General features: G+C 40.6%; 1 protein-coding gene across 2 annotated transcripts in view; it reads right to left on the bottom strand.

Annotated features, from left to right (window-relative positions):
• The window catches only part of NXPH2 (neurexophilin 2), a 35,998-nt gene extending 10,384 nt beyond the window's left edge, over nucleotides 1–25,614 (bottom strand). Inside the window, exon 1 of one of the 2 annotated variants that reach the window (XM_060776143.2) lies at nucleotides 24,805–25,614. In XM_060776143.2, the coding sequence (XP_060632126.1) occupies nucleotides 24,805–24,870 (66 nt within the window). In that variant the 5' untranslated portion in view covers nucleotides 24,871–25,614. Of the gene's footprint in view, nucleotides 1–21,777; nucleotides 21,811–24,804 lie in introns of those variants that run through there. The other variant, XM_060776147.2, reaches the window with a different exon arrangement.
• Nucleotides 25,615–26,771: the final 1,157 nt, after the last annotated feature.

The following is a 26,771-nucleotide window of genomic DNA, read 5'->3' as shown; positions in this document are numbered from 1 at the left end:
GCCACCACTGAGAAGGCCCTGTCTCTCATCCCCACCAAACATGTTTGTGATGCAGGCAGGATCGAGACAATCCTGCCTGCATCACAAGGCAGGATTGTGATGCAGGCAGGATCGAGGGCCTCCCCAGACAATCTTAAAGTCCTAGCAGGTAATGATATCTTTCTCTGATTACTGAGTGTAACATCCATAAGGTATATTCACAAAATTTTGTAAATTTAATAGTGAATGCAATGTTTTATATGCTTTAATGTGCATTTAATTTTAAGTTTAAACTTAAATGTATTTTAACTGTTTGTTGTCCAAAGGCATTACTGAATAGTTGTCATATGTAAAGCTTTGGAGTAGAGAAAGATAGGGTAAATAAATAAATATAGCGTCTACAGAAGCGAGGGAGTAAAAATAGGGACAGTTGTGTGCCTTTAGTGGCCACTCTCTCTGAATTACCATTTGACAATCAAAGAAAACTACCCCTTGACAGCTAATTTATCATGTGTTACTAAAGCCATTAACAAATCTCCTATTGCTGCTTTCTTTCAGTTTCATTGTTGTTGTGTATCTTACAGTCATTTTTGATTTATGGCAACCCTAAGGCAACCCTATCACAGGATTTTATCGGCAGCCTTTGTTAGGAGGAAGCTGAGAGTGTGTGGCTTACCCAAGGCTGCCCACTGGGTTTCCATGGCTGACTGGGAATTCCAATTCTGTTCAAGAGTCATAATGTATTGCTCAAACCTTTATATCTATCTCCCTCTGTGTGTGTGTGTGTCTCAGCTATCCATGAGCTGTCCTACTTCAAAGAAGCTGCTGGTGACAACTAACAAAATCAAATGCATGAGCTAAATCTATATCATAAAATAAACATGTATTGCCATTCCCAAATACAATATATCTGATCAAATGCAAGCAGCCCTGATCTGATGCAAAATGCAATACACCGGGGGGGGGGGGGGGGGGGGCTACTGTTGATCTTTGAACAAGATTGGGAACCTATTACTTAGCAATGGCCACAAAAAATGTAGAAGAATGATCTGATGAAAACATTGTAATTATGGGAGTCACAGCTTTTCCAATATTCTCTCACTATGCTTTAACAGTCAGAAATCTTCTAGATCAGTGGTTCTCAACCTGTGGGTCCCCAGGTGTTTTGGCCTACAACTCCCAGAAATCCCAGCCAGTTTACCAGCTGTTAGGATTTCTGGGAGTTGAAAGCCAAAACCCACAGATAGAGAACCACTGCTCTAGATTTACTTGTCACCTTGATGCCATATGAGTTTATGACAAGATGGCAAAAGCACACCAGCTCCATCTAGACCAACACCCTCCAGATGTTTGGGCCTTCAACACCTAGAAGCCCTAGTCACCTTGTCCTATTGCAAGTAATCCAGGGATCTGAAGTCTAAAACAGCTAGGCGGTCACAAATTTGACACTACTGATATAGATTATACTATTCCTGGGATGCTGTTTATTTTATTTATTTATTATTTTATTTTATTTCTGGTACTTTTACTCCGCCCTTCTCAACCCCGTAAGGGGGACTCAGGGCGGCTTACAGAAAAGGCAGAATTCGATGCCTATACAAAATATACAAAAATATACAAAAAACATAATTAAAACAGTTATCACAATTAAAAACAGTCAACAGCCAGTACATAATACATCATATAAAACATCCTATAAAATCATTCTTATAATCAGCGTTTCGTTTTCCAGAGTTCCATAGATCCAATCCGTTAATCATTTCCTAGTTATCATCGAAGTTCTTTCTTTATCTGCCCGCTTGTCCAAATGCCTGGTCCCAGATCCATGTTTTTAGTTTTTTTCCGAAAAGAAAGGAGCGATGTTGCAGATCTAATTTCCCCGGGGAGTGAATTCCACAGGCGGGGGGCCACCACCGAGAAGGCCCTGCTCCTCGTCCCCGCCAATCTCACTTTATCACTCCCTTTCCAACAGACATCATTGAGGAAACTGAAACATCTGATGCACTTGTTTCCAATCATTCTATTAAATATACTTTATTTTTCTAATATCCCCATGAGATTGTTTGACTGATCTGGGTGATAATAAGTTTAGAGATGAACTACAAGATTGCAGATCTAATCTTATTCTGCCAAAATTCTGGATAAGGCAGAGATCTCCAAACTATCTGTCCCAACACATTAGTGTGTTGGCTCTAGAGTTTAAGTGTAACACACAAGTGTAATGAGAAGCCTCTGAGTCTATATGAAATAAGAAATAACAGTGTACTTTGTCCCACTCCCAGTTTTCCCTGGTTAGTTAGGGATAGAATTTGGTGCAATGGAGCAAAACATGATAGAAAGGCAAAAATGGAAGGATACATTTCTTCCTCTCATGCTACTGAGAAACTGAGACACCCAAAGGAAAGGAATGGGCAAATTACAGCCCACCAGTGCTTAGGATTTCATCTCCCACAAGGAATTGTGGAAGTTGAAGTCTAAAGCACCTGGAAGGCTGAAGTCTGCCCATGCCTACCATAAGGCCAGTACCAGTTTGGAGCTTGGTTCCAGGTCAAGTAGACCAAAATTTGAATGGTGAGAATAAGATAACTTGGATAAAGCTGTCTTGAGATTTTCTGCCATAGTATGGGGTAGGTATATTTTAATAAAAAAATAACGAGGCTGATGGTGCAATAATAATAAAGAAATGTCAGGTAACCAAAGCCTGCCGAACACCTTCTTCTTTTGACCAGTGGTTTAGACTGAGGAACTGGATTTAAGATTTCATGACTTTATAAGAACCAGGAGGAATTATTTTTTAGCATGTTTAATTCTTCTTTAACTTTTATAAAATAACTGTTTTGATGGTATATTTTAAAATTATTGTCATCTCCCTTTAATCTCATTCTGGTAGAAAGGTGGTGTATAAATCCAATGGATGGATAGATGGATAGACAGATAGACAGACCTAGAAGGTCAGTTGGGAACATTTGAACCTTGCCATGGTTTAGGCTACAACTCAGTATAGTCAAATGTAAGGAATATAGGAGACATGAAAGATACTTAACTTCAGAAGAAGGGGTTCAGCTCATTGAATATGTTCTTTAAATTTCAGATGAAAACCCAGAACTGATTTACCACTCACTAGTTATTAGATGTCACTGGCCAAAAAGTTGCCATCTTCTGGCCTACAAGGTAAATTTGACCCATGCATATCAATCTTCCAGGTTTTTTGATAGCAATAGTCAAATCAGATATAAAACTGCTGGAGTGGTTTGAGATCTTTCTGCTGCAGTGTTGCAGCTCTTGTAACATGCACTCAGTTACATTTTTTTAAAAAAACAAACAAACCCAGAGCTATTAATGGTTTACAGAAGAAGAAAAACAGGATAAAGTATGAATTTATGTGATTATCTTGTGTCTCCTGTGGTAATTTTTCATCAAATAGGCTTCCAGCAATCTGAGATACCAGAAATATATAACTGAGTTCTTGACTCTTTTAGTTCAATAGCTACAAATGATATTCCACATTTACCACAACTGACTCCTCATTGTAGCCTCAAACTCCACACAGAGAAAAATTGGTTCCCTATTTAAGGGTTGCCTTTCACCCATGTGTCTCATCTTTTGAAGTTGGGAATGAAAAATTAGAATTATTTGATTAAAACTAATGGTATACCTGACAGCTTTGGAATGCAGGAAGCTGAGCGAATTTCAGATCCTCTGTTATTGTAACACAGAAGAGATAATTAACAAAGAAAAATATTACAGTTATCTGCACCCTTTGAGAGAGAAACTAATGAACCTCTAACAGCTGCTGCTAAAAATCAGGAACACTATCGCTATCCATTACCAGACAAAGCACAGCTGACAGATGTTTGAAATGATAAATCAGTCTACACAAGGATTAAAATAATAAGGCCCAAAAGACCTTTAAAAGGCAAAGGTATTGTAACAGAAGTCTAGGTTTCTTGTATTTTGTTGGAATGCAGACCCCTGCTGAAAGTGGGCTGCAAAACAAAAATGGCTGGTGAATGGTAATATGGCAGACAGTGTGTTTGAGTCAAATTTGAGTGTGTTCCAGTGTAACTTGACTGGACGTTTAAAAACATTTTCCCAAAGTATTCATCCTACTGGCAATTTCCACCCCCGATGCTGGTATGGAGGATATCACATTGCAGAATTTCATTCTGGAGCTCAGGTGAAAGCTGAACATTAGTTCACTTCATTTCTCCCATACATTTCAATTGAAATTCTTTTAAGTTGAGCAGTTTCATTTAATATGCAATGGACACAACTGTTTGGACATGGAATACTATATTACCCTTTCTTGTTAAAGACTAATTCTCAAAACACATTGCTAAATTGACTGACATGTGGAGAAGACATAGACATTGGTACTTCCTAGAGGGCCTTTGCCCCTTCGGCCAGTTTGAGCAAGTGGGTTGAGTGGAAAAAAAGAGCCAGAAGGAAGCTCTGAAAACCAAACAAGCTGGGCTTCATCTGTAAACCTTAAGAATCAGACAGAGCAAACAAGGTCTAATACTGCCTGCAGGCTAACCCTGTTGAGTACTGTACTAACATCCATGAAATCTCAAGAGATAATAAAGTGTTACCCTATTGATGCCTGGAAGAAACATGCTTGGTGTCAACTGGAGCAGCTCCTGATTTTGAAGAAGTTGGTGTGTTTGGCATTAGTATATCATGCCAGGTTTATCTGGTTTAGATACCCAAAAGCCAGTGCTGTGCTACAGGCAGCCTTGCCACTAAAACACATGACAATCTTTGTGATCTGACATCCACAATCTCATTTTAGAAAGTTAGGAAGTGACCTACCTGAAAATGCTGGCGTGTGAGCAGCCATTTTGGGGTGCCCAGAGAATGATAGCACCAGTGGAGAGCTATTTGCATGAGAACAACCTGATTGGCTGTATGCAAATGAGCAGGTGCCAAGATTTGAAAAAGGGGCAGAGGCAAGAATGACAGTTGGAGAAGCCCAACTGAACATTCTATGCCAGTTAGTTAGTCAGCTGGGGGCAGTCTATGAGAGTTGGTCAATGAGATCGGGTCTGGGAGGACATAGCTGAGAAGCAGCTGGAAAATTGGTCAAAGGGATAGGTTAAAGATAGTGTGAAGTTCGTTTTTATGTATTAGTAGAACAGTCCTTTTGCGAAGAAAGAATAGATTGAATGAAACTCATATTGAAACATTGTTCAGTAATCAGCAAGCATTTGATCCTTTGTAACCACGTTTCAAATGGTGGCAAGCAGTGGGATGATTAAATAAAAGGCCCCCCCGCCTGAAGATTGTTTTGTTTGTTACTCTGTTCCACCATGATTCTCAAACTCTGATCTTCCAGGTGTTTTGGACTTCAGCTCCCAAAATCTCTGATCATTAGCCCAAGTGTATGAGTCTTAATCATAGAATCATAGAATCGAAGAGTTGGAAGAGACCTCATGGGCCATCCAGTCCAACCCCCTGCCAAGAAGCAGGAATATTGCATTCAAATCACCCCTGACAGATTCTGGAAGCTGAGTTCAAAATAGCTGGAAGACCAAAGTTTGGAAGTCTCTAGTTTGTTCCTGACGTGCAGAATAAACATGCTTCCAGACAGCAATTTAATTTAGCCCGTAAAGCAAGTTACTTTTACCCATTTTCATCCACATTGCTGAGTCCCCGGTGGCGCAGTGGGTTAAACCCCTGTGTTGGCAGGACTGAAGACTGACAGGTCACAGGTTCGAATCCGGGGAGAGGCAGATGAGCTCCCTTTATCAGCTCCAGCTCCTCATACGGGGACATGAGAGAAGCCTCCCACAAGGATGATAAAAATATCAAATCATTCGTTCATTAGGAATAAAAATATCAAATCATTCGTTCATTTTCAGGAAGGCCCGGATCTAATGAGGCATCAAATTAATTCAGGACAAAGCAGAGTTTACGTGCTTTGTCCCGAATTGATCCTCTTTTACCAGAGGTGTCATTTGGACACCTGAGGTAAAAGACTAACAGCACCCACATTTTGGGTCCTGTCTGGAAGGACCCTAAGAGAATCAGTCTCATTCTACATACCATCAAGGGTATTGTTTCTGAATTCTTTTTTAAAACATAAATTTGAGAAAAAAATAATGGAAGATGCATATTATCTAAAATGGGTCTAGCAAGACACTCCTTATGGCAGGTCTGTCAGGTGTGTATTGATAAATATTGATTGACCTGAGTCATTCCCTCTGAGTGCCTTTTTTAGACCTACCTTGAGCATTTTTTCGTCAGAAGAATTGCATCTAATTTAAAGAAATGGGTGGTTTGACTAGTTTATGACACTGTGTCACATGTGCTTGGATAGTTTCCTTCTAGGAAAGAAATACCATGTCTTCTTCAGAATACATTATATACTATTCTAATGTATAGTACAGAACACTATACATTACTATAGTCTCTTTGTGACTAGAAGTCTCATGGTCAAATAAGCCACAACATTTCTGATTTTGAGATGGCAATTACACAAGAATATGTATTTGTAGTATTACATGTTGGTGACAGTTTTGATTGTCAGTATACCCATCTGCTTTTTCTCTTGTTTGATATATGTATCAAATGAGAGACTCCCCCCTGGGCACACAGAAGACTGGGCGACTTGGAAGGCGCTGAACAGACTGCGCTCTGGCACCATGAGATGCAGAGCCAACCTGAAGAAATGGGGCCACAAAGTGGAATCCACAACATGCGAGTGTGGAGAAGATCAAACCACTGACCACCTGCTGCAATGCACCCTGAGCCCTGCCAGATGCACAATGGAGGACCTTCTTTCAGCAACACCAGAAGCACTCCAAGTGGCCAGATACTGGTCAAAGGACATTTAATCAACTACCAAACTTGCAAATTTTGTGTTTTGTCTGTCTATTTGTTTTGTTCTGTTAGAAATGTATTACATTTGACTGGTTGCCCTGACACAACAAATAAATCAAATATACACTTTGTTTGATATATGATATGTGTATAAACCAGAAATATTTTTTCTATTTAAAGGAAATATGTATATTTTATCTATGGAATTATAGTAAAAATGGGATTTGGGCTTCTGTAGATCAAAATATTTCTCTCATCTTTATACAACTTTCGAATGAGTTATCTCTACTTTCCCTTAGCAATTAGACTACTATCTTGGGATGACCATTGAGTTTCACTTCAAGAGAGTTTAGAAGCTACAGCTATTGCAAAATACAGCACCCAGACTGGTGTTAGATGTGCATTTTAGAGACCATATAACACTGGTCTTGCAAGAACTGTATTGGCTTCCATTTTGGGTTCTGCGTTCAATTCAATGTGCTGGTTTTGACTTACAAAGCCATAAATGAGTTGGAACAAGGACATCTTAAAGACTGACTCCTCCCACATTAGCCTGCTAAGAATCTGAGATCTTCCAAGGAGGCCCGGTTGCATGTCCCAACACCCAGTCAAATGAAGTTGGTGGATAGGATACACAAAACTGGGCTTTCCCTGGAGTAATGCCTTAGCTGTGAAGCTCTCTTCCTGAAAAAAATTGTTTGACCCTTGAATTTCAGATCTTTCTTCCTCCCCCCCCCCCCCCCCCCGCAGATGTTGAAGTATGTATACATATATATACCTTGGGGATGGAAGCAAGATCTAAAAACAAAATTCATTTATGTTTCATATACATCGTATATCTACAATCTAGAAGCAATTTTATACACAATATTCTTAATAATTTTGTGAATGAAAGTTTGTGTATATTGAATCAGCAGTAATCAAAGTTTAGTCACCCATCTCAACAATATTCGATTTTGGAGTATTTCTAATTTAAAAATTTGGAAATGGGATGTTCTACTTGGATTGGAATTAGAGAAAGGGTTATTTCCAGGATCTGAAGTAGTGAGAAAGAAAGGGTTAAAGGTCCTCTTTGTCTTTGTCTGCTTCCTCTGGTTCCAGTAAAAGGTTGTCCTCATTTTGTGCATCTTTCAAAGCATAAACATGGAATGCACGGTCCCATGTGTCATCACATTTACTTTGGCTTGTAGTTTTCTTTCAAATGCAAGACAGCAGATGTAGCACTTTATTAAGACGCAGCTCCATTCCCACTTTTCTCTTTCCTCCTCTATTCTATCCAATCCTTTTCAACAATCCTTTCCCTTTATGTGTTTCTTTCATTACTGGTGAAGTACAGTTCTGTTTCAAATAAGTGCACTATCACTCAATTTCAGTAACTCATTCTTTCAGAAAGGTTTGTCTAAGAATTGCTGCATACTTGTTCGTGGTAGTTTTGTCACTATAAATCTTTTTATCCATTCTTTTCTGATAGTAACCTATCTTCAAGGTGATAGAAGTTTGTTTTGCAGTTTGATTACAGAAAACTTCCCTTACAACTAGAGTTATTGTTTCCCCATGAAATATTTTGATATTCATCACATAATGCACAAATGATATGAGTTCCCCATTCTTCATATTTCTCTATTCCTGTCACCAGGCTTGGAGCCGGGGGGGGGGGGGGGTTCACCCCCCCCCCCCCTCAAAAGAAATATCAGGTTAAAAAAATTGGTTTGCTCATGAATTTAAACTGGTTAACAAAATCCCCATGCTAAATCTATGAGAAGCAAAAATTAATCATAGAATCATAGAATAGAATCATAGAGTTGGAAGAGACCTCATGGGCCATCCAGTGAAACCTCCTGCCAAGAAGCAGGAAAATCGCATTCAAAGCAGCTCGAACAAATGACCATCCAGCCTCTGTTTAAAACTCCATCCAGTCTCTGAAAAAATGACCATCCAGCCTCTTTTTTAAAAAAGGAGCCTCCACCACACTCTGGGGCAGAGAGTTCCACTACTGAACAGCTCTCACAGTCCATATATCCATATGTTTCAGTTCATATATCGGAGCCCCCAGTGGCGCAGTGGGTTAAACCCCTGTGCCAGCAGGACTGAAGATCGACAGGTCGCAGGTTCGAATCTGGGGAGAGGCGGATGAGCTTCCTCTATCAGCTCCAGCTCTTCATGCGGGGACATGAGATAAGCCTCCCAAAAGGATGATAAAAACATCAAAATCATTCAGGCGTCCCCTGGGCAACATCCTTGCAGACGGCCAATTCTCTCACACAAGAAGCGACTTGCAGTTTCTCAATGACAAAAAAAAGTCCATATATCTAGAATCCACGGATACAGAGGGCTGGCTCTGGTAGCTTAGTCACCTCCAGATTGGATTACTGTAATGCACTCTACGTGGGCTGCCCTTGAAGACGGCGCAGAAATTTCAATTGGTACAACGGGCGGCAGCCAAGTTATTAACTGGAACGACTTACAGGGAGCGGTCAACCCCCGTTTAAGGAGCTCCATTGGCTGCTGTTCATTTTCCGGTCCCAATTCAAGGTGCAGGTTCTTACCTACAAAGGCCTGAACGGTTTGGGGCCTGCCTACCTGCGTGACCGCATTTCTGTGTACAAACCCACACAATCTCTTCGATCATCTGGAGAGGCCCTGCTCTCACTCCCGCCTCCTTCGCAAGCGCGATTGGTGGGGATGAGGGAGAGGGCCTTTTCTGTGGTGCCCCCCCGACTCTGGAACCCACTCCCCAAGGATATCAGGCAACCCCCACATTGGCAGTCTTTAGGAGCAGCCTGAAAACGTGGCTGTTCCAGTGTGCCTTCCCTGAATAAAGGAAACAATGCCCTGCTCTGATTAATTCCCTGCAAAATGTCCTCAGAAGCACTTTAACTACCCGTTGGGTTGCTCTCCCTACACTATACCTTAAAACACCCTGTTTAGATACGTCCTAACCCAATGTCTATTTTAAAATTGTAATTTAATACATCTGGCCCAGCCATAGGTTTTTAAATTTTTGTGTGTTATTTCCTATATGTGAGTTATATTGTCTGTATTGTTTTATTTGCCTACTGCTTTGTTGTTTTATTGATGTGTTGTTGGGCTTGGCCTCATGTAAGCCACCCCGAGTCCCCTTGGGGAGATGGTGGCGGGATATAAATAAAGCATTATTATTATTATTATTATTATTATTATTATTAGCTATAGCTTATTTTCATCTTGTCACCTAACTATACACAAGCACCTACAAAAACACTTGAGTTGTTACCCCATAAAACTTTTTTTTAAATGCAAGAAGAATGGTAAGAAGGATGAAAACAAAAACAAAATAAATGAACAAGTATTCTGACGAAGTTTGTTTTGCAAAACAGGCTTCAGTTTTGGCCTGATGGTCTTTGGGCTTGGAATATCACAGCAGACACAGTCATTGCTCTCTGTGTTAGAGGGAAGCAGCCTTCCCTGTCAGCTGTGACTCCTCTGCCTGACTAAGCACCAGAATGTCAAAAGTGGGAGAGGACTTCCATCTGTCAAAACATGGGTTCTTGGAAGTAACAAGAAATAATTCAGTAAGCAATAAAACTAGGTAGTTGTGTACAGAACTACTGCAGGATCCATAAGCACTTCAGAATAATATTTTACTAGGGTGGATATGTATCCCACTAAAACATCCTGGCTGGTTTATTAAATGTGTATTTTGGATATCTAAGAATCATGAAGTTGGACAAGACCACAGGAACCATCCAGTCTAACCCCCTGCCATGGAGCCCTTCTGACAAATAACAATCCAGTTTCTGCTTAAAAACCTACAAAGGCAGAAACTCGGATAATAGATTTGTTATTAGGATACACAGGCTGAGCTTCCTTGATCTGAAATGCTTGGGACCAGAAGTGTTTTATTTATTTATTTTGGAGCGTTGGGGGGGGGGGGGTTAGAATACCAGTATTTGCATATGCATACATACTGAGATACCTGGACACAAAATTAATTTATGCTTCATACACATTTTATACATATAGCCTAAACATGATTGTATACAATATTTGTAGTAATTTTATATATAAAACAAAGTTTGTATATCATTAGGAAACAAAGGCTGAGCGAAGGAAGATAGATGTTTTTGAATTGTGGTGTTGGAGAAAAGTTCTGAGAGTGCCTCGGACCGCAAGAAGATCCAACCAGTCCATACTTCAGGAAATAAAGCCCGGCTGCTCACTGGAGGGAAGGATATTAGAGGCAAAGATGAAGTATTTTGGCCACATAATGAGAAGACAGGAAAGCTTGGAGAAAGCAATTATGCTGGGGAAAGTGGAAGGAAAAAGGAAGAGGGGCCGACCAAGGGCAAGATGGATGGATGGCATCCTTGAAGCGACTGGCTTGACCTTGAAGGAGCTGGGGGTGGTAACGGCCGACAGGGAGCTCTGGATAAGAGTCAGAAGCAACTGAACAAATGAACAACAAACAGGAAACAAAGATGTTGCGACTTTAGGCACCCATTTGGACAATTTTAGATTTTGGAATTCTGGATAAGGAATGCTCAACCTGTAACTCGGAGTTTATTTATTGGTTCCAGTAGAAGAACCTTTAGAACAGTGGTTCTCAACCTGGGGTCCCCAGATGTTTTTGGCCTACAACTCCCAGAAATCCCAGCCAGTTTACCAGCTGTTAGGATTTCTGGGAGTTGAAGGCCAAAAACATCTGGGGACCCCAGGTTGAGAACCACTGCTTTAGAAACTAGAGTCAGAAGGGACTGAATGAATGAACAACAAACAGGAATGGTTCTTAACCTGTGAGCCACAGACCAGCAGTGGGCCGTGAGGACAAAAATCTCTTCTGCGAGCCTCCTTCCTCTTTATTTATTTATTTAATTTAATTTCCCTGGTCAAAGTGGTCCCTAGTCAAGTGCTCCCTGCCAAAGTTGTCCCTGGTCAAAGTGGTCCCTGGTCAATGTAGTTCACGGTAAAGTGATCCCTGCTCAAAGTGGTCCTTGGTCAAATGGTCCCTTGTAAAAAAAAAAAAAAAAGGCTGGGAACCACTGAAATAAACTGTCTTTTATATGTATGTACACCGCCATGAGTCGCCCTAAAGGGCTGAGAATGGCGGTTAATAAATGCATCAAATAAATAAATAATAAAATAAATAAATAAATAAATAAACTAGAGGTATACAGTAGTTCAGAGTTGAAGGTCTTAAGTTCCAGATAATGACAATAGCTGCCTCTAGTATTTATCAGATTCCTTATTCATATGCATAGACTGATGCACTGCTCAAAAAATAGGGTAAAAATCTTTTTTTGGTTTTGCACCAATTAAAGTAGGCACTTGCTGGCTTGTTTTCTCTTTTCTTCCCAATAGCTGAACTCTGCAGCCTGGACTCCATGTTGAGTACATAATTTACCCTGCTGAATACAGATCTATGGGTGGCAGGCTTTATAAGGCACTGAAGGAGAAAGAAGAGGCAACTTCAAAAGCATTTTAAACATAATAAATCCTTTATGAGGAAGTTTCATGACTGTTTACACTGAGATCTGCCCATGCTCTAGCCCATTAGAGACATAAAATATACTATTATATCCCTTAACAAATTTCTTATATATTTTTGAATTCTTACCAGATGTGCTAAATTAGAGTTCCTATGTCTGCTGTAGAAGAAGTACACAAATCCCCAAACTTCACCCAAAATAAGAATCAAGAAATGACATTTACCATATACCTTACAGGTCTGCCCTGAATGCAGTTTAATCTATTTCCTCATTGGGTTGTTGTAGGTTTTTTCGGGCTATATGGCCATGTTCTAGAGGCATTCTCTCCTGATGTTTCGCCTGAATCTTTGGCAAGCATCCTTAGAGGTAGTGAGGTCTGTTGGAACTAGGAAAATGGGTTTATATACCTGTGGAATGACCAGGGTGGGACAAAGGACTTGTCTGCTGGAGTTAGGTGTGAATGTGTCAACTGACCACCTTGATTAGCATTTGATGGCCTGGCAGTGCCTGGGGCAATCTTTTGTTTAGAGGTGATTAGATGCCCCTGATTGTTTCCTCTCTGTTGTTTTGCTGTTGTTATTTTTAATACTGGTAGCCAGATTTTGTTCATTTTCATGGTTTCCTCCTTTCTGTTGAAATTGTCCACATGCTGTGGATTTCTGCGGAATCTGTGAACCCCACCTCCTCCAAGATGAACTGAACCACCTAAACTGGGCTTTACAGGCCAATGGATACTCCACCTCAGATATCAGAAGAGCTGCAAGATCGAGACCAAGCCACAAGAGTAAAGACAAAGATCCAGAGGAAAAGTGTTCTTGCCATACATTAAGGGAACCACTGACCGCATAGGGAAGCTGATAAGGAAACACAACATACAAACTATCTACAGATCCACCAAGAAAATCCAACAAATGCTACGTTCAGCAAAGGACAAGAGGGATCCTCTCACTTCTGCAAGAGTCTACTGTATACCATGCCGCTGTGGACAAGTCTACATAGGGACCACCAAACGCAGCATTGCCCAAACATGAAAGGCACTGCAGACTACTTCAACCAGAGGAATCAGCCATAGCAGAGCACCTGATAAACCAACTTGGAGACAGCATATTATTTGAGAACACAAAAATGCTGGACCACTCTAACAACTACCATGTCAGACTACACAGAGAAGCCATTGAAATCCACAAGCATGTGGCAGACTTAGCTCTCCATCAGTGGTTCTCAACCTGTGAGTCTCCAGGTGTTTTGGTCTACAACTCCCAGAAATCCCAGCCAGTTTACCAGCTGTTAGGACTTCTGGGAGTTGAAGGCCAAAACATCTGGGGACCCACAGGTTGAGAACCACTGGTCTACATATTTCTGCATTTTTATACAGTACTTATTTGCCATTATCTACTGGATCAGAGAGCCCCCTGGTGGTGCAGCAGGTTAAACAACTGAGCTACCTTTTTGCTGACCGAAGGGTTGGCAGTTCAAATCCGGGAAGCAGGGAGAGCTCCCGCTGTTAGACCCAACTTCTGTCAACCTAGCAGTTTGAAAACATGCAAATGTGAGCAGATAAATGGGTACCACTTTGGCAGGAAGGTAACAGCACTCTATGCAATCATGCTGACCACATGACCTTGGATGTGTCTATGGACAATGCCGGCTCTTCAGCTTAGAAATGGAGATGAGCACCACTGCCCAGAGACAGACACGACTAGACTTAATGTCAGGGGAAATTTTTACCTTTACCTTTTACTGGATCAGAAGCTTGAGACAAGTTTGTGGGTTTTCAAAATTTTATCATGGAAAAAGTGGAAGCTTTGGTAATTAGGGGAAAGGGTTTGGTGTGAGATCAGACATCTGTGATCCTCAGTCATTTGCTTAATCCAATTGCATCCCCCTCCTGCCATGTGCTATGTTGGAGCTCTTGCAATGATGGTTAGCTCTTCAGTAGTTAAATAGACAGTGAGGTCCATAATCTGGTGAGATCTCAAATTTTCCAGTTTTCCAAAAGAAACAGAGCCAAGCAGGGCAGAAAAATAATTTTATTTATAGTTCTGTAAAGTGATGGTATGCAGAGGACACAAGACTATTAACAAAAAATAGGAAGACTTGAAACCATTACTGAAGAAAGTTGAAGAAGAAAGTGCAAAGGCTATTTTAGGGTTGGGTATTAAGAAAACAAAAATGAAGTCCATGGATGATTTCTATAATTTTAAAGTAGATGATGAAGACAAGATCGTTCAGGATTCTCTATCCTTGTCTTGGTCATTAATGAGAATGGAGGCTGCAATCAAAAAGTTGAATGAAGATGAGGAATTGAAATGGCAGCTCTAAAGGAAGCAGACAAGATCCTGAACAGTAAAGATAGATCACTGAATAAAATTAGGATTGCCCATGGCACTGTATTTCAATGTATGGTTATGAAAGTTATACATTAATGAAAGCTGATAGGAAGAAAATCAAATCATTTGAAATGTGGTGCTGGAGAAGAGTCCTGTGGATAATGTGGGCAGATAAAAAGACAAATAATTGAGTCCAAAAAGCAATCTAGCCTAAACTCTCCCTAAAAGCCAAGATAACTAAACTGCAACTGCTGTGCTCAGGCCATATTATTAGAAGACATGGCAAAGACAATGATGTTTGGTAAGACTCAATCAAATAAGTCAAGGTTCTGAGTCTGCATGGGCTGTTGATAATGATAATAATAATAATAATACACTTTATTTATATTCTGCTTTATGTCCCTGGAGTCAAAGTGAATTTCAGTATACCTACAAGGCAAACATTCAGTGCCTTTTTACACAAACAACATTCAATACACAGAGAAGGCAAAGGCCTTCCCCTTTTTTCATATCTGGCATCAGGAGACGATGCTCAGCTCGGGCCACGGGGAGGTGCTCTTTTTCCATTTTCCATGCTGAAGGAGCCTTCTGTGCACAGACATCTCCAATCTTTTCGTCGGCATGTCTGCATGGGGCACCTTTTTACCTTCACACTGATCTACTTGCATTGCATGCTTTCGAACTGCTAGGTTGGCAGAAGCTAGGACTGACAGTTGGGAACTTACCCTGACTCGCAGCTTCAAACTGCTGACCCACTGGTCAGCAGCCTTTCTGCAGCTAGGGGCTTTAACTGCTGTGATGATAGGGTGATAGGTCTCTCATTAATGGGGTTTTTATAAGTCTATGTCAACCTGATGCCAGTTAACAACAATAACAACAAATATGTTTACCATGTAATATTAAAAGTGTATAAATGGCTTTGAAATAAAAGATAGAAAATGAGATCGTAAAAAAGTAAACAAAAGTGTATAATGCCCATATGGATGTATTGGAAAATGTGGCCTAAAGATAAAGCCTTTCCTTTGTGCTGTAATTGAAAAGAAAACCTGTATAAGATTATGTAAACCTCATACCCAATACCTATAATATTAAATAAGATATCATAATGTCCCAGAATGCTTAAATAGGAATATCAAGATAAAAAGTTAAATTAAATCCAAGATACATTTTTATTGAGATCCACAAAACTATAGAAAAAGTATTAAAACTAAAAATACCCGGGCATCTTAGTAAGACAATCTTACTAAGCATAACAGATTGATCATTTCTGAAGATGTATGATAGACTTTCATTCTGATGACAACTGCAGCAAGAATTGTGTATGCATGGACATGGAAACTAGAAAAAACACCAAAAATGGAAAAATTGATAACAAAAGTAGCTGAAATAGCAGAAATTGGCATTTTGACAAGATATCTTCAGATAAAAGACCCTTCAATATTCAAGAAAGACTTGGAAGAAAAGAAAATTCCAACATGTGGATTTCATGTTTAAAATGTTAATCTATTACATTATATTTTACACACTGAACGAGATAATGTGGAAACAACAAAAATGGTTATTTATATGAAAGAAGGATATATAAAATAATGACAATTTATTTTAATATAAAAAATAAAGGATAATGAGGCTACATTTCAGCTGAACATTAATATGGAATACTTTGATATATGACAACAGCAGCAAGAACATTGTTTGCTCAAACTTGGAAACATACTGAAGCACTGATGATAAAGAATGGGTGGTTGAGAATGCTGAATTTACTAAATAGCCAATTTAATGGGAATCCTTAAGGGTAAACCAACTGAAGACTGGAAACCATTAATGGATTTTTAAGTAATAAGAAATCTAATGATGTAATAATCTATGGCCATTATTTAATTATGGTACAATTTCATTACAATCAGGATGAGAGGATCAGAACTCTAATGTGTAGTAGACCCCCGTCTAAAATGTCATATAAAATCCAGATTATCTGCTTTGAACTGGACTATATGGCAGTGTAGACTCATATAATCCAATTCAAATCATATAATCCGGATTATATGGCAGGGTAGATCCAGACTTAGTTGTATACTTTTTAATTGTAAATTAGATTATACTAAAATTAATTAAATAATAATAAAATAAAAATTACAGTATAGGATTTGGTGAGGCCTATCCAAAACTTTGTTATAATAGACTATGACCCATTCTTCACTGTCATATAATCCAGATTATCAAAGCAGAGTGTCCATACGGCCATATAATCCAGTTTAAAGAATGTAATCTGGGTTTTATATGGCAGTGTAGAAGGGGCCTATGTCTTCTTCTGGACTGGTACGTACCATACTGCAACCAGCCAACCAAGGTAGCTTTGTTGATTTATGGGAAAGTGTTTTTCATGCTATCCAATCTAACTCAGAATGCACATGTTTTTTAACTTCCTTAGAAGTGTTGTTTTGGTGTAACTAATGCACTTGCCTCAAACGTATAGACAAGGTAAAACAGTGAGGGGAGGATTAAGGCTGGATCTACACTGCCCTATATCCCAGGACCTGATTCCAGGCTATTTGCTTTGAACTGGATTATATGAGTCTCCATTGCCAGATAATTTGGAATCGGATACTGGGATATAGGGCAGTGTAGAAGGAGCCTAAAGTCCCTTCTACACTGACATATAAAATCTAGATTATTGGCTTTGAACTGGATTAAATGGCAGTGTGGACTCATATAATTCATATAAACAAGATAATATGGATAATCATCTTTGATAATCTGGATTATATGGCAGTGCAGAAGGAGCCTAAGGGCCCTTCCACACAGCCATATAACCCAGAATATCAAGGCAGAAAATCCCACAATATAGGCTTTGAACTGGGTCATCTGAGTCCACACTGCCATATATTCCAGTTCAAAACAGATATTGTGGGATTTTATTCAGTTGTGTGGATTTTATTCAGCTATGCCTCACAGATGGTAAATAGGACTCTGGATGTAGACAGAAGGTCTTTACATGGATGGAGATCTGCCAGAAACCAGAACCATGATAGGTAGGGCTTCTTTCCATCTTCTGAACTTAGGCAAAGCCCTATTAGCAGTTATCTGAAAAGAAGCATATTTAGCATTCAATAAATGTGTGGCGGAGGCATAAAAGATGGAAAACTGTTTTCACTTGCAAGATGGGAACAGAAGTATCGTTCTGTTATCTGGCAGCATTAGGGAAATATGGTAATGAATGGATAGTGAAACATGAGGGCAGAAACAGCATATACTGGTTCAGCACATAGGTGAAGAAAAAGAGATGGACTCAGAAGAGTGGAACTGAGGATGGGAAGCCACACCCTGGAACCACACACACACACACACACACACACACACACATCTAGTTCAAGATCTAGCTGAATCCCAATTTTAAATATACTCACTTCTGTCTTTGTTCATAGTTTCACAAAATATTTCAATCTCAAAGGTTTTTTTTTAACATGATTCAATTATTTTTCCACATTTAGGTAATTCTATCTGGAATGAAATATTTTATCAGCTTCGATTAAAGAAACTACATGGCTTTAGACAACTCTAGGAGGAATTTCTGGAGCATAAAGACATTTAAATTGTCCCCCTCCCTTTTTTTTAAAAAAAGCTAGTTTTTATTAGAACTCCCCATTTGTATGCAAAGCACCAGAACAATACATGTTATGCTTCGTTCACACAGAACAAATAATTCTATTTCAAGCAAGTTAGCACTTTTAAAAAAAAACCTATCTACTACAATATTTCAAATGTAAACTACAAAGACGAACCAATAGTACACTCTGCTTGTCACTAATACAAAATGTTAACTCCACAATTTGCTATTTAAAATTAAGGAGAATGCTTGCCCAGCCACAATAAACAAGGCAGAACCCTAATACCAACATATAAGAACTGTTGACTGTATGTCTTATAGACACAACAATACTTCCATTTATTATATCTATCATCATTTTTTAAAGATATAAAGCTTAATACAGTGCTTTCAGAACAAGACCAGTCTGAGAACTTACTTCTATACAGCCATTCCTTTCTAATAAAGATGTAAAATGTGTAATACTTAAAAAGGCACTGTATCTATATTTTAAATGTAACATTAAACATTTTTTTAAAAAAAATTAATTTGCTGGTATTCAATGAGTTATGGTTATGACTCATTGTTTTAAGACCATGTTGTGAAACGTACATTTTGGTTGAGATCAGGGAAATTGGAATAAATGTCTGTAAATGATGAGATTTGTTTGCAGGCATATGTTAAATAGCCTTGATTCAATGTGAAGAGCAGTGTTTTAAGGAATGTATCAAAAATCCTCTTATACAAAGAACTTTCCTTATTGTCAGTTCCATTCTGTTCTATCCAAATTGTTTAAATGAAATTGGGGGGAAAAGATGCAACAATAGAACAGCTGAGCAACTATTAAAGACACATTTAAACATTTAAAGCAATAGTAGTCACTAATTTTAATACAGGACACAGAGCATTTCCCCTTTTTTACTCTGTAGCCAATAACGATATTGATTGTTATTGTTCTGGCATACAATCCGTTTTATGTTATTTAACAAACAACAAGTTATAGCAAATTAGTAACTTCTCCATAGCTATCGACAATCAAATATGTAGAAATAATGCAAGAGGCGCCATTTTCTTTTTTACCATGCCTATTAGTATATACACAACCCATATGCTTACAACTCAGTCTTATGCATATTTTTGCACCACTGCTGAGTACTTTACACAAAAGCAGTTCTATTCACTCAGGCTTACTCTGCCGTTTTCATGTTGCTAAACACGAGTTTCAAAAGGTATCATGGAATATTCAAAACACACATTATATTGTTGTCCAACAGGATTGTTTATCTAAAGTTAAAAAACGCTCACTAAATCACTAACAGCAGAGAGTTTTGTAAAAATTACTAAAGCTTGAACAAAAGAACTGTCTACAGGCATGCAAATAGATGTGGTAGATAGATAAAATACATTGTGGTCTTCCATTTAAGGGCATGTGATGATTTGGCAGTTTTCTTTCTAATGGCCATAAGGCAATATGCCCAATGTTTGTGTGAATGCACTTAGTTTCACACTGTGCAACTATGGATTTCATAAAGTTTATTTTTAAAAGGTGTCCATCTTAGTGTTTTCCTTTAAACCACGTTACTACAAAAGCTACTCTTCTATTGTATACAGAGTATTATTAGATGTCTGTCTGAACACACAGGATTTCTGAATAGCTCTAACATCACCTAGTCATTAAATTACCCATCTGAACATCACAAGGTACTGAAAAGTATGTGTACTGAAATAGTATGGCCAAGTGGCTTATATGTTGTGCCAATATTTAATAACTATATAGTATTATTTTCACATTAAAGATATGCAAAGGCAATGTATTTGTCACAGCTTACTGATATTACAGTTCTGACAGGTGCAGCATAGCAATGAAACATTAGGCACACCCTTTTCACACTTTACTAGCCTCTGTTCACTTAAGACTAGTAGAGTTACATTACAATCCTGCATCTGGTACTAAGCCTCATTGAATTAAGCCAAAACATTAAATATTGTGATCCTTCCCCCCTTTATTTGGGACAAAAACGCACTGGAGTGCTTGGAACTTAATTCTGAGCACAGCTATGTTACAAAATACAGCACTGGTTTGACTTTATTGCTCCATAAATTATTATATACAATAACAATAATATTTATTATGGTCCATAGAGCCATCAGTGAACAAACAGTCATTAATAAATTCTCCCATTTCAGAAGAAATTCATTTTCCAAGACTGATATACATAGCTTAAAGTAAAACCCCTCCATAAATAATTAAATAAATACAGTCGAGTCTTGCTTATCCAACATAAACGGGCCGGCACAACATTGGACAAGCAAAAATGTTGGAGAACAAGAAAGGGTTAAGGAAAAGTCTATTAAACGTCAAATTACGTTATGATTATATTATGATTTTACAAATTAAGCACCAAAATATCATGTTTTACAACAAATCAATACAAAAAGCCATTCAATACATGGTAACATTATGTAGTAATTACTGTATTTATGAATTTAGTGCCAAAACAGAGAAGGGTTCTTTCTTTCTCCTACCCTGAACTGCGTTGGATAATACCGAATGTTGGATGAATGAAGGTTGGATAAGTGAGACTCTACTGTAAACATTACTTGCTTCTTGAGCATAGTAGGAATATACAATGAATGGATTTTAGGCCATTACTACATCAGATGTAAATATTTAGAAATATAGAAAATTAGCTATTATTAGACAAATGTATATATCCTCTACCTATCACAACAGGTATCCCTTTGTCTCTCTGCATGTGTCTTTTCCCAGCAAAAGCACCATTTGATCCTTCAAAGCACTTCTTGCGAAACCACAGCCACAACTTTGACAATGGAAAATGTGGAACAAAACCAATGTCCTGTCGAGAAGTTATAATCACTGCCTTTCATATCAGGTTAATTTTTTTAAAAGATAGAAGGGAGTATTTCAATTTGGCTTTTTTCCCCCTGCTCAGCAACTCCATAATCCATTTCCCGCTTTCCATTCATATCCTTAACCCCTGCGTAGTGTTTAGCTGGAAACTCTGCCCTAAGAATGTAAACAGGCCTTTCTTGTTCAAAAAAAAGGAAAGCAGTGTGAAAGAAAACGTGTGCTTTATCGCAAGGCTGCAGCTCGACACTTTGCTGCTATGATAAAGTACTGGAGCAACCAAAAAAAAAAAAAAACCCAGCAAAGGGAAGAAAGCCCCACAACACTACAAGACACGCACAATCCAAAAACGGATTAGAATTTGACATAAGCTTCCTCAAAAACTAATCAATCAACTCATGCTGTAATATTAGAATCCAGCTCTTAAGGAGGCAGTCTAATCCCTTCAAGGTTTATTAGACATTTCCTTATTGAGTGTGGCGGCACACACACACACACACATACTTAAGCTAGAATTGCAGCCATGGGCAAAAATCAAAACTTTTTATCTTGTTGTGGTGTGAGCTTAATGAATATAGTCCTGTGATTAAACATAATGGTCTGCATTGCTTTTCAGGATAAATCCGGAGAACAAATTATCTTTACCCCTTTTGTCGTATATATAATGCTTAAAAACATTTGTTTCTTATGGGAGTTTTATACAACCATATTCTGTGCATACTCTACCTCATGCCAGTGTGTCATTTGAAGTTACTTCTGTCTCCAACTCTCTAGCTAGCAGTCCCCAGTGGCACCATGGGTTAAACACTTGTGCCAGCAGGACTGCTGACTGAAAGGTCAGTGGTTTGAATCTGGGGAGCAGGGTGAGCTCCTGTCTGTCAGCTCTGGCTTCCCATGCAGGGGCATGAGAGAAGCCTCCCACAGGATGGTAAAACATCCGAGTGTCCCTGGGCAACATCCTTGCAGATGGCCAATTCTCTCCCACCAGAGATTTATTTATTTATGACATTTCTATCCCGCCTTTCTCAACCCCGGAGGCACATAGGCAACTATTTGATGCCATTAAAAACAATATATAATTAAAATGAGCATTTTAAATAGAATTATAAAATACATCCAAACATTTAAAAACATTTAAACCAATATCATCGTTGTTAAACCACACTATTTATAATCATAATCTATCCATAAACTTGCAATTTCTCAAGCCGCTGCTGACATGAACAAAAAAAAAAAATCTCTAGCTTTTGCCATTTGCTTCAGACTATAATTGCCAGCCCCCAAGTCTGCCAAATCAATATATTTAAAATGGGCCCCTGTAGTCGTACTTTTGACTCGTGTTTGATATCGACAAACATATATAACACCACTTTAGGGTTTAAAATACATAAGATGCATGTGGACCTGCAGGATAAATGGACTTAGCAGTCCTGTTCACTTATTTGATAGCAAAGCCATGAACTAAAGATGAACTAAGATGCACAAGTGACAAATAACAATATAAGTATGTTTACTATTTGAATGATGAGTTGTAACAATACATAATCCGGGTTTGCATGTAAATCTCACATCAAACCTGTATCCAAATTGCTTAATCATAGACTGGAAACCAACTGCGTAAACTCCAATCTATGAAAGGCGACAATAACAACCAATGTACTCATTTTTTTAAAAGATGCCACAAGATTATATACTATGGAAGCAAAGTTAGATGCAAATAAACAAAATAAATGAAGTTTGTTTAGTAGTTCTCCATAGTCATACCACACTGACATTTTAACAAAATCACTCTTAGATTCTGTCTGCAAAAGAAGCATAGGCTGTGATTCTATTTACAACACACAATTGATGTCTGGTAGCGGCCAGTATCCACAAAGGCTTATGGTATTCCTACATGCTTATACAATAGTCTTCACTGGTCCTCTCACTCGCTCACTGCTAGCTGCAAACAAATGAGAAAGTTACACCCTGCTAGGAATACATTTGATCTCCTGCAGGGAAACACTCTTTCTTGTCACTGGAAACTCTGGCCCCTTCCACATAGCTGAATAAAATCTCACATTATCTACTTTGAACTGGAATATATGGCAGTGTGGACTCCGAGAACCCAGTTCAAAGCAGATATTGGGGGATTTTCTGCCTCGATATTCTGGGTTATATGGCTGTGCAGCAGGGCCCTCTGGGGCAAGCAATGGTGCAGCTAACTTCTTCCAAGGGTGCATCTCCACTGGAGAATGAATGCAGGTTGGCACCACTTTAGCTCTCATGGCTCAAGGCTAGGGAACCTGGTAGCTTTACAAAGCCTTCTCTGCCAAAGGGTGCCAGCACTGGATAGCACTCATCCATGGCAGTTCAAGTGGCACAGACTGCATTCATACTACAGCGGAGATGCAGCCCAAGCCTATAAGTGCTGAGTTGAGTTGTTGTTGTCGTCAAGTTTTACATTGCTTAGATTTAACAACACATCATTTGAGAAAGACTTGAAACCAAACTCTCAAATTGCTCAACCTGTGGCCCCTTCGCCTAAAAAACAACACACTTTGGGGTTTCCTGGACTGTTTAATTCAACTCTGAATTTCTAGATGGGCTCTCATTGTACAGGACCTTCCACACAGACATATAACCCAGAATATCAAGGCAGATACTCCACAATATCTGCTTTCAACTAGATTTTCTGAGGCCCCTTCCACACAGCTAAATAAAACCCCACAATAATTGCCTTGAACTGGAATACATGGCACCAGGCCAGTAGCCAGGATTTTTTTGGGAGGGGGGGGGGGCTGAGTCTGAATGAAAGAGGGTCTAGCCTAGCAAACCTTTTGTATGGTTACCCCAATACCCCCATGCATATGGGATATATTGAGTAGGGTGATCAGATCATGATATGAATAAACATAGCAGTTTAAATAATACACCAGTAAGGCCTTCTCGCGGACCACCATCAGAATTTCGGGGGGAGGGGGGGTGAAGCCCCCCCCCCCTCGGATACATGCCTGCATGGCACTGTGGGCTCAGGGCCCTTCCACACAGGCATATAACCCAGAATACCAAAGCAGAAAATCCCACAATATCTGCTTTGAACTGGGTTATCTCAGTCCACACTGCCATATATATCTCTTCAAAGCCTCCAATAACCCAGGACCCTTCCACACAGCTATATAACCCGGAATATCAATGCAGAATAACTCACAATATCTGCTTTGAACTGGAATACCATACTCCATACTGCCATATATCTCAGTTCAAAGCAGATGTGGGATTTTATTCTGCTGTGTGGAAGGGGTCTCAGATATTCCAGTTCAAAGCAGATATTGTGGGATTTTCTGCCTTGATATTTTGGGTTAAAGGACTGTGCGGAAGAACCCTGAGTCCACACTGCCATATAATCCGGTCCATTGTGGGTTTTACAGCTGTGTGGAAGGGGCCTTTGTCGCAGCTGCCGAGAGCAAACCGGGCACATTCCCTAGTCGAAACAGCACCCAACTCATCTTCATTACCCTCCTTATCATCATCGCGCCTTTCTCTCTCTCTGACTTGTTTCCAAAGTTTTTTGCCAACTAGCCAAGCCGAAGCCGAAGCATTCGCCAAGCCAACTTTCCCAAGCCGTCCCTCAAAAGGTACTTGCCAACAAATGAGCAACAATGAGAGCCCTCTTCCCAACCCTTGGACCCCAACTGGTGCCCAACTGTCCCGGCCTCCTTCCTGGCGGGGAGAAAGGCGGGCAACGCCTGGGAGAGAGGAGCTTGGACTTACGAGCGGGAGGAGGCCCTGCGCCAGGCAGACCAGGAGGAGCGGCAGGGGCTGCGGCAGGCGGCCCATCCTGGCTCCGGACTCTTAGGAGGAGCGGCGTCCCCGGCCCGGCCTCTGGATCATCGCCCCTCCGCCGCCGGGAAGCAGAGCCCAACACCACGGCCACGACCCCGACCACGCCGGACGCGCGCACATGCCACTCGCTCACGCCCGCCGCCCCGAGGGCTAGTCCCAGGGAGAGTGCCACCGGGGGATCCTGCTCCTGATGCTAACGCTGCTGCCCTCCCTCCCTCTCAAGGGCTCGCCCTCCTCTTCCTCTCCTCGCTTCTCAAAAGGCGAAGGGGCACCCGGTCTGTCCGGACCAGCTGCGGAATGAGAGCGGGACGGAAGAAGAGCCACACCGAGGAGGAGGAGGAGGAGGAGGAGGAGGCACGGGGCTCGCAATCGCTCTTCTTCCCCCCCCCCTCTTGCTCTCTCTCTTTCTTCCTCCCTCTTCTCCTCCTCTCCGCCTCTCTCTCTCCCTCCCTCCTCCCTCTCTTTCTATTTCTCCCTTCCTCTTCTTCTCTCCCCTCTCTCCTCCTCCTTTCTTTCTTTTTTCCCTCTTCCTCTCACCGTTTTTCTCCCTCCTCCTCTTACTCCTCTCTTTCTTACCTCTCTCTTTCTTCCTCCCTCCCTCCTCTTCTCTCTCTCTCCGCCTCTCTCACTCTCTGTTTCTCCCTTCCTCTTCTTCTCTCCCTCTTTTTCTCCCTCCTTCTCCTCTTCCTCCTCTATTTCTTACCTCTTCCTCCCTCCCTCTTCATCTCCCTCTCTCCGCCTCTCTCCCACCTTCCCTCCCTCTTCCTCTCTTTCTGTTTCTCCCTCTTATTCTCTCCCCTCCTTTCCCTCCCTCCCGCCCCCTTTCTTTCTGTCTTTCCCTTCCTTGTCTCTCTCTTTCTTTCTCCCTCTCTCTTCTTCTCCCCCTCTTGGTCTCACTCCCTCTCTTCCTCCTCTCTTTCTCTCTATTTCTTAATCCTCCTCTTCTTCTCTCCCTCCTCTCTATTTCTTACCTCTCTCTCTTCCTTCCCTCCTCTTCTTCTCCCTTTCCCCGCCTCTCTCCCACCCTCCCTCCTCTTCTCTTTTATCTCTCCCTTCCTCTTCTTCTCTCTCTTCTTTCCCTCCCGCCCCCTCTCTCTGTATTTCTCTCTCTACCTCCTTTCTTTCTGTTTCTCTCTCTTCTTCTCTCCCTCTTTTCCTCCTTGTCTCTTTCTTTCTTCTTTCTTCTTTCTTCCTCTTCCCCCTCCTCTTCCTCTCTCTTCTTCTCTATTTCTCAATCCTCTTCTTCTCTCCTTCTCTCCCCCTCTATTTCTTTCTTTCTTCGTCTCCCTCCCCCTCTCCTTCTCCACCCTCTTTCTGTGTTTCCTTCTTCTTTTCCCCTTTTATCTTCTCCGCCTTCCTCCTTCCTCCTCCTCCTCTCTCTCTAAGAGCCCTTCCACACAGCCATATAACCCAGAATATCAAGGCAGATAAGGCACAATCTGAGTCCACACTGCCAGTTCAATGTGGATTTTAAACAGCTGAGTGGAAAGGGCTCTTGTCTCCCTTTCTCGCCTCCCCTTCTATTTCCTCTGCCTCCTCTCTTCTTTCCCTAGCTCTTTCCCCCCTTTTCTTTCTCCCCCCCCATCTATTTCTTTCGCTCTTATATTCACACACCCTGCCGCCCAGTCTCTCACACGGGGACAGGGAGCGCCAGGCGGGAGCCTCTCCCGAGTCGGGTCAGTAGTGAAGGCAGTTCTTTCTCTAAGCCACAGGCCTGGGACCCCGTCGCCAACGCCACACTCGGGCAAGCCCTGGCCCTTCTCCTACTTGGGCGCATAGAGCACGCGTGGGCTTTTCTGCTGGCGTTCCCCGGCGCTCGCCCCCCACCCCCACCCAGACAGGGAGAGAGAGACTTGGGTTCGCGGGATACTCCAGCCTATTCTGCTGCCCCAGTG

The sequence above is a fragment of the Anolis sagrei genome, chromosome 1 (genome assembly GCF_037176765.1).
Source record: "Anolis sagrei isolate rAnoSag1 chromosome 1, rAnoSag1.mat, whole genome shotgun sequence".
NCBI classification, from domain to species: domain Eukaryota; kingdom Metazoa; phylum Chordata; class Lepidosauria; order Squamata; family Dactyloidae; genus Anolis; species Anolis sagrei.
This window is presented reverse-complemented; position numbering and strand designations above follow the sequence as displayed.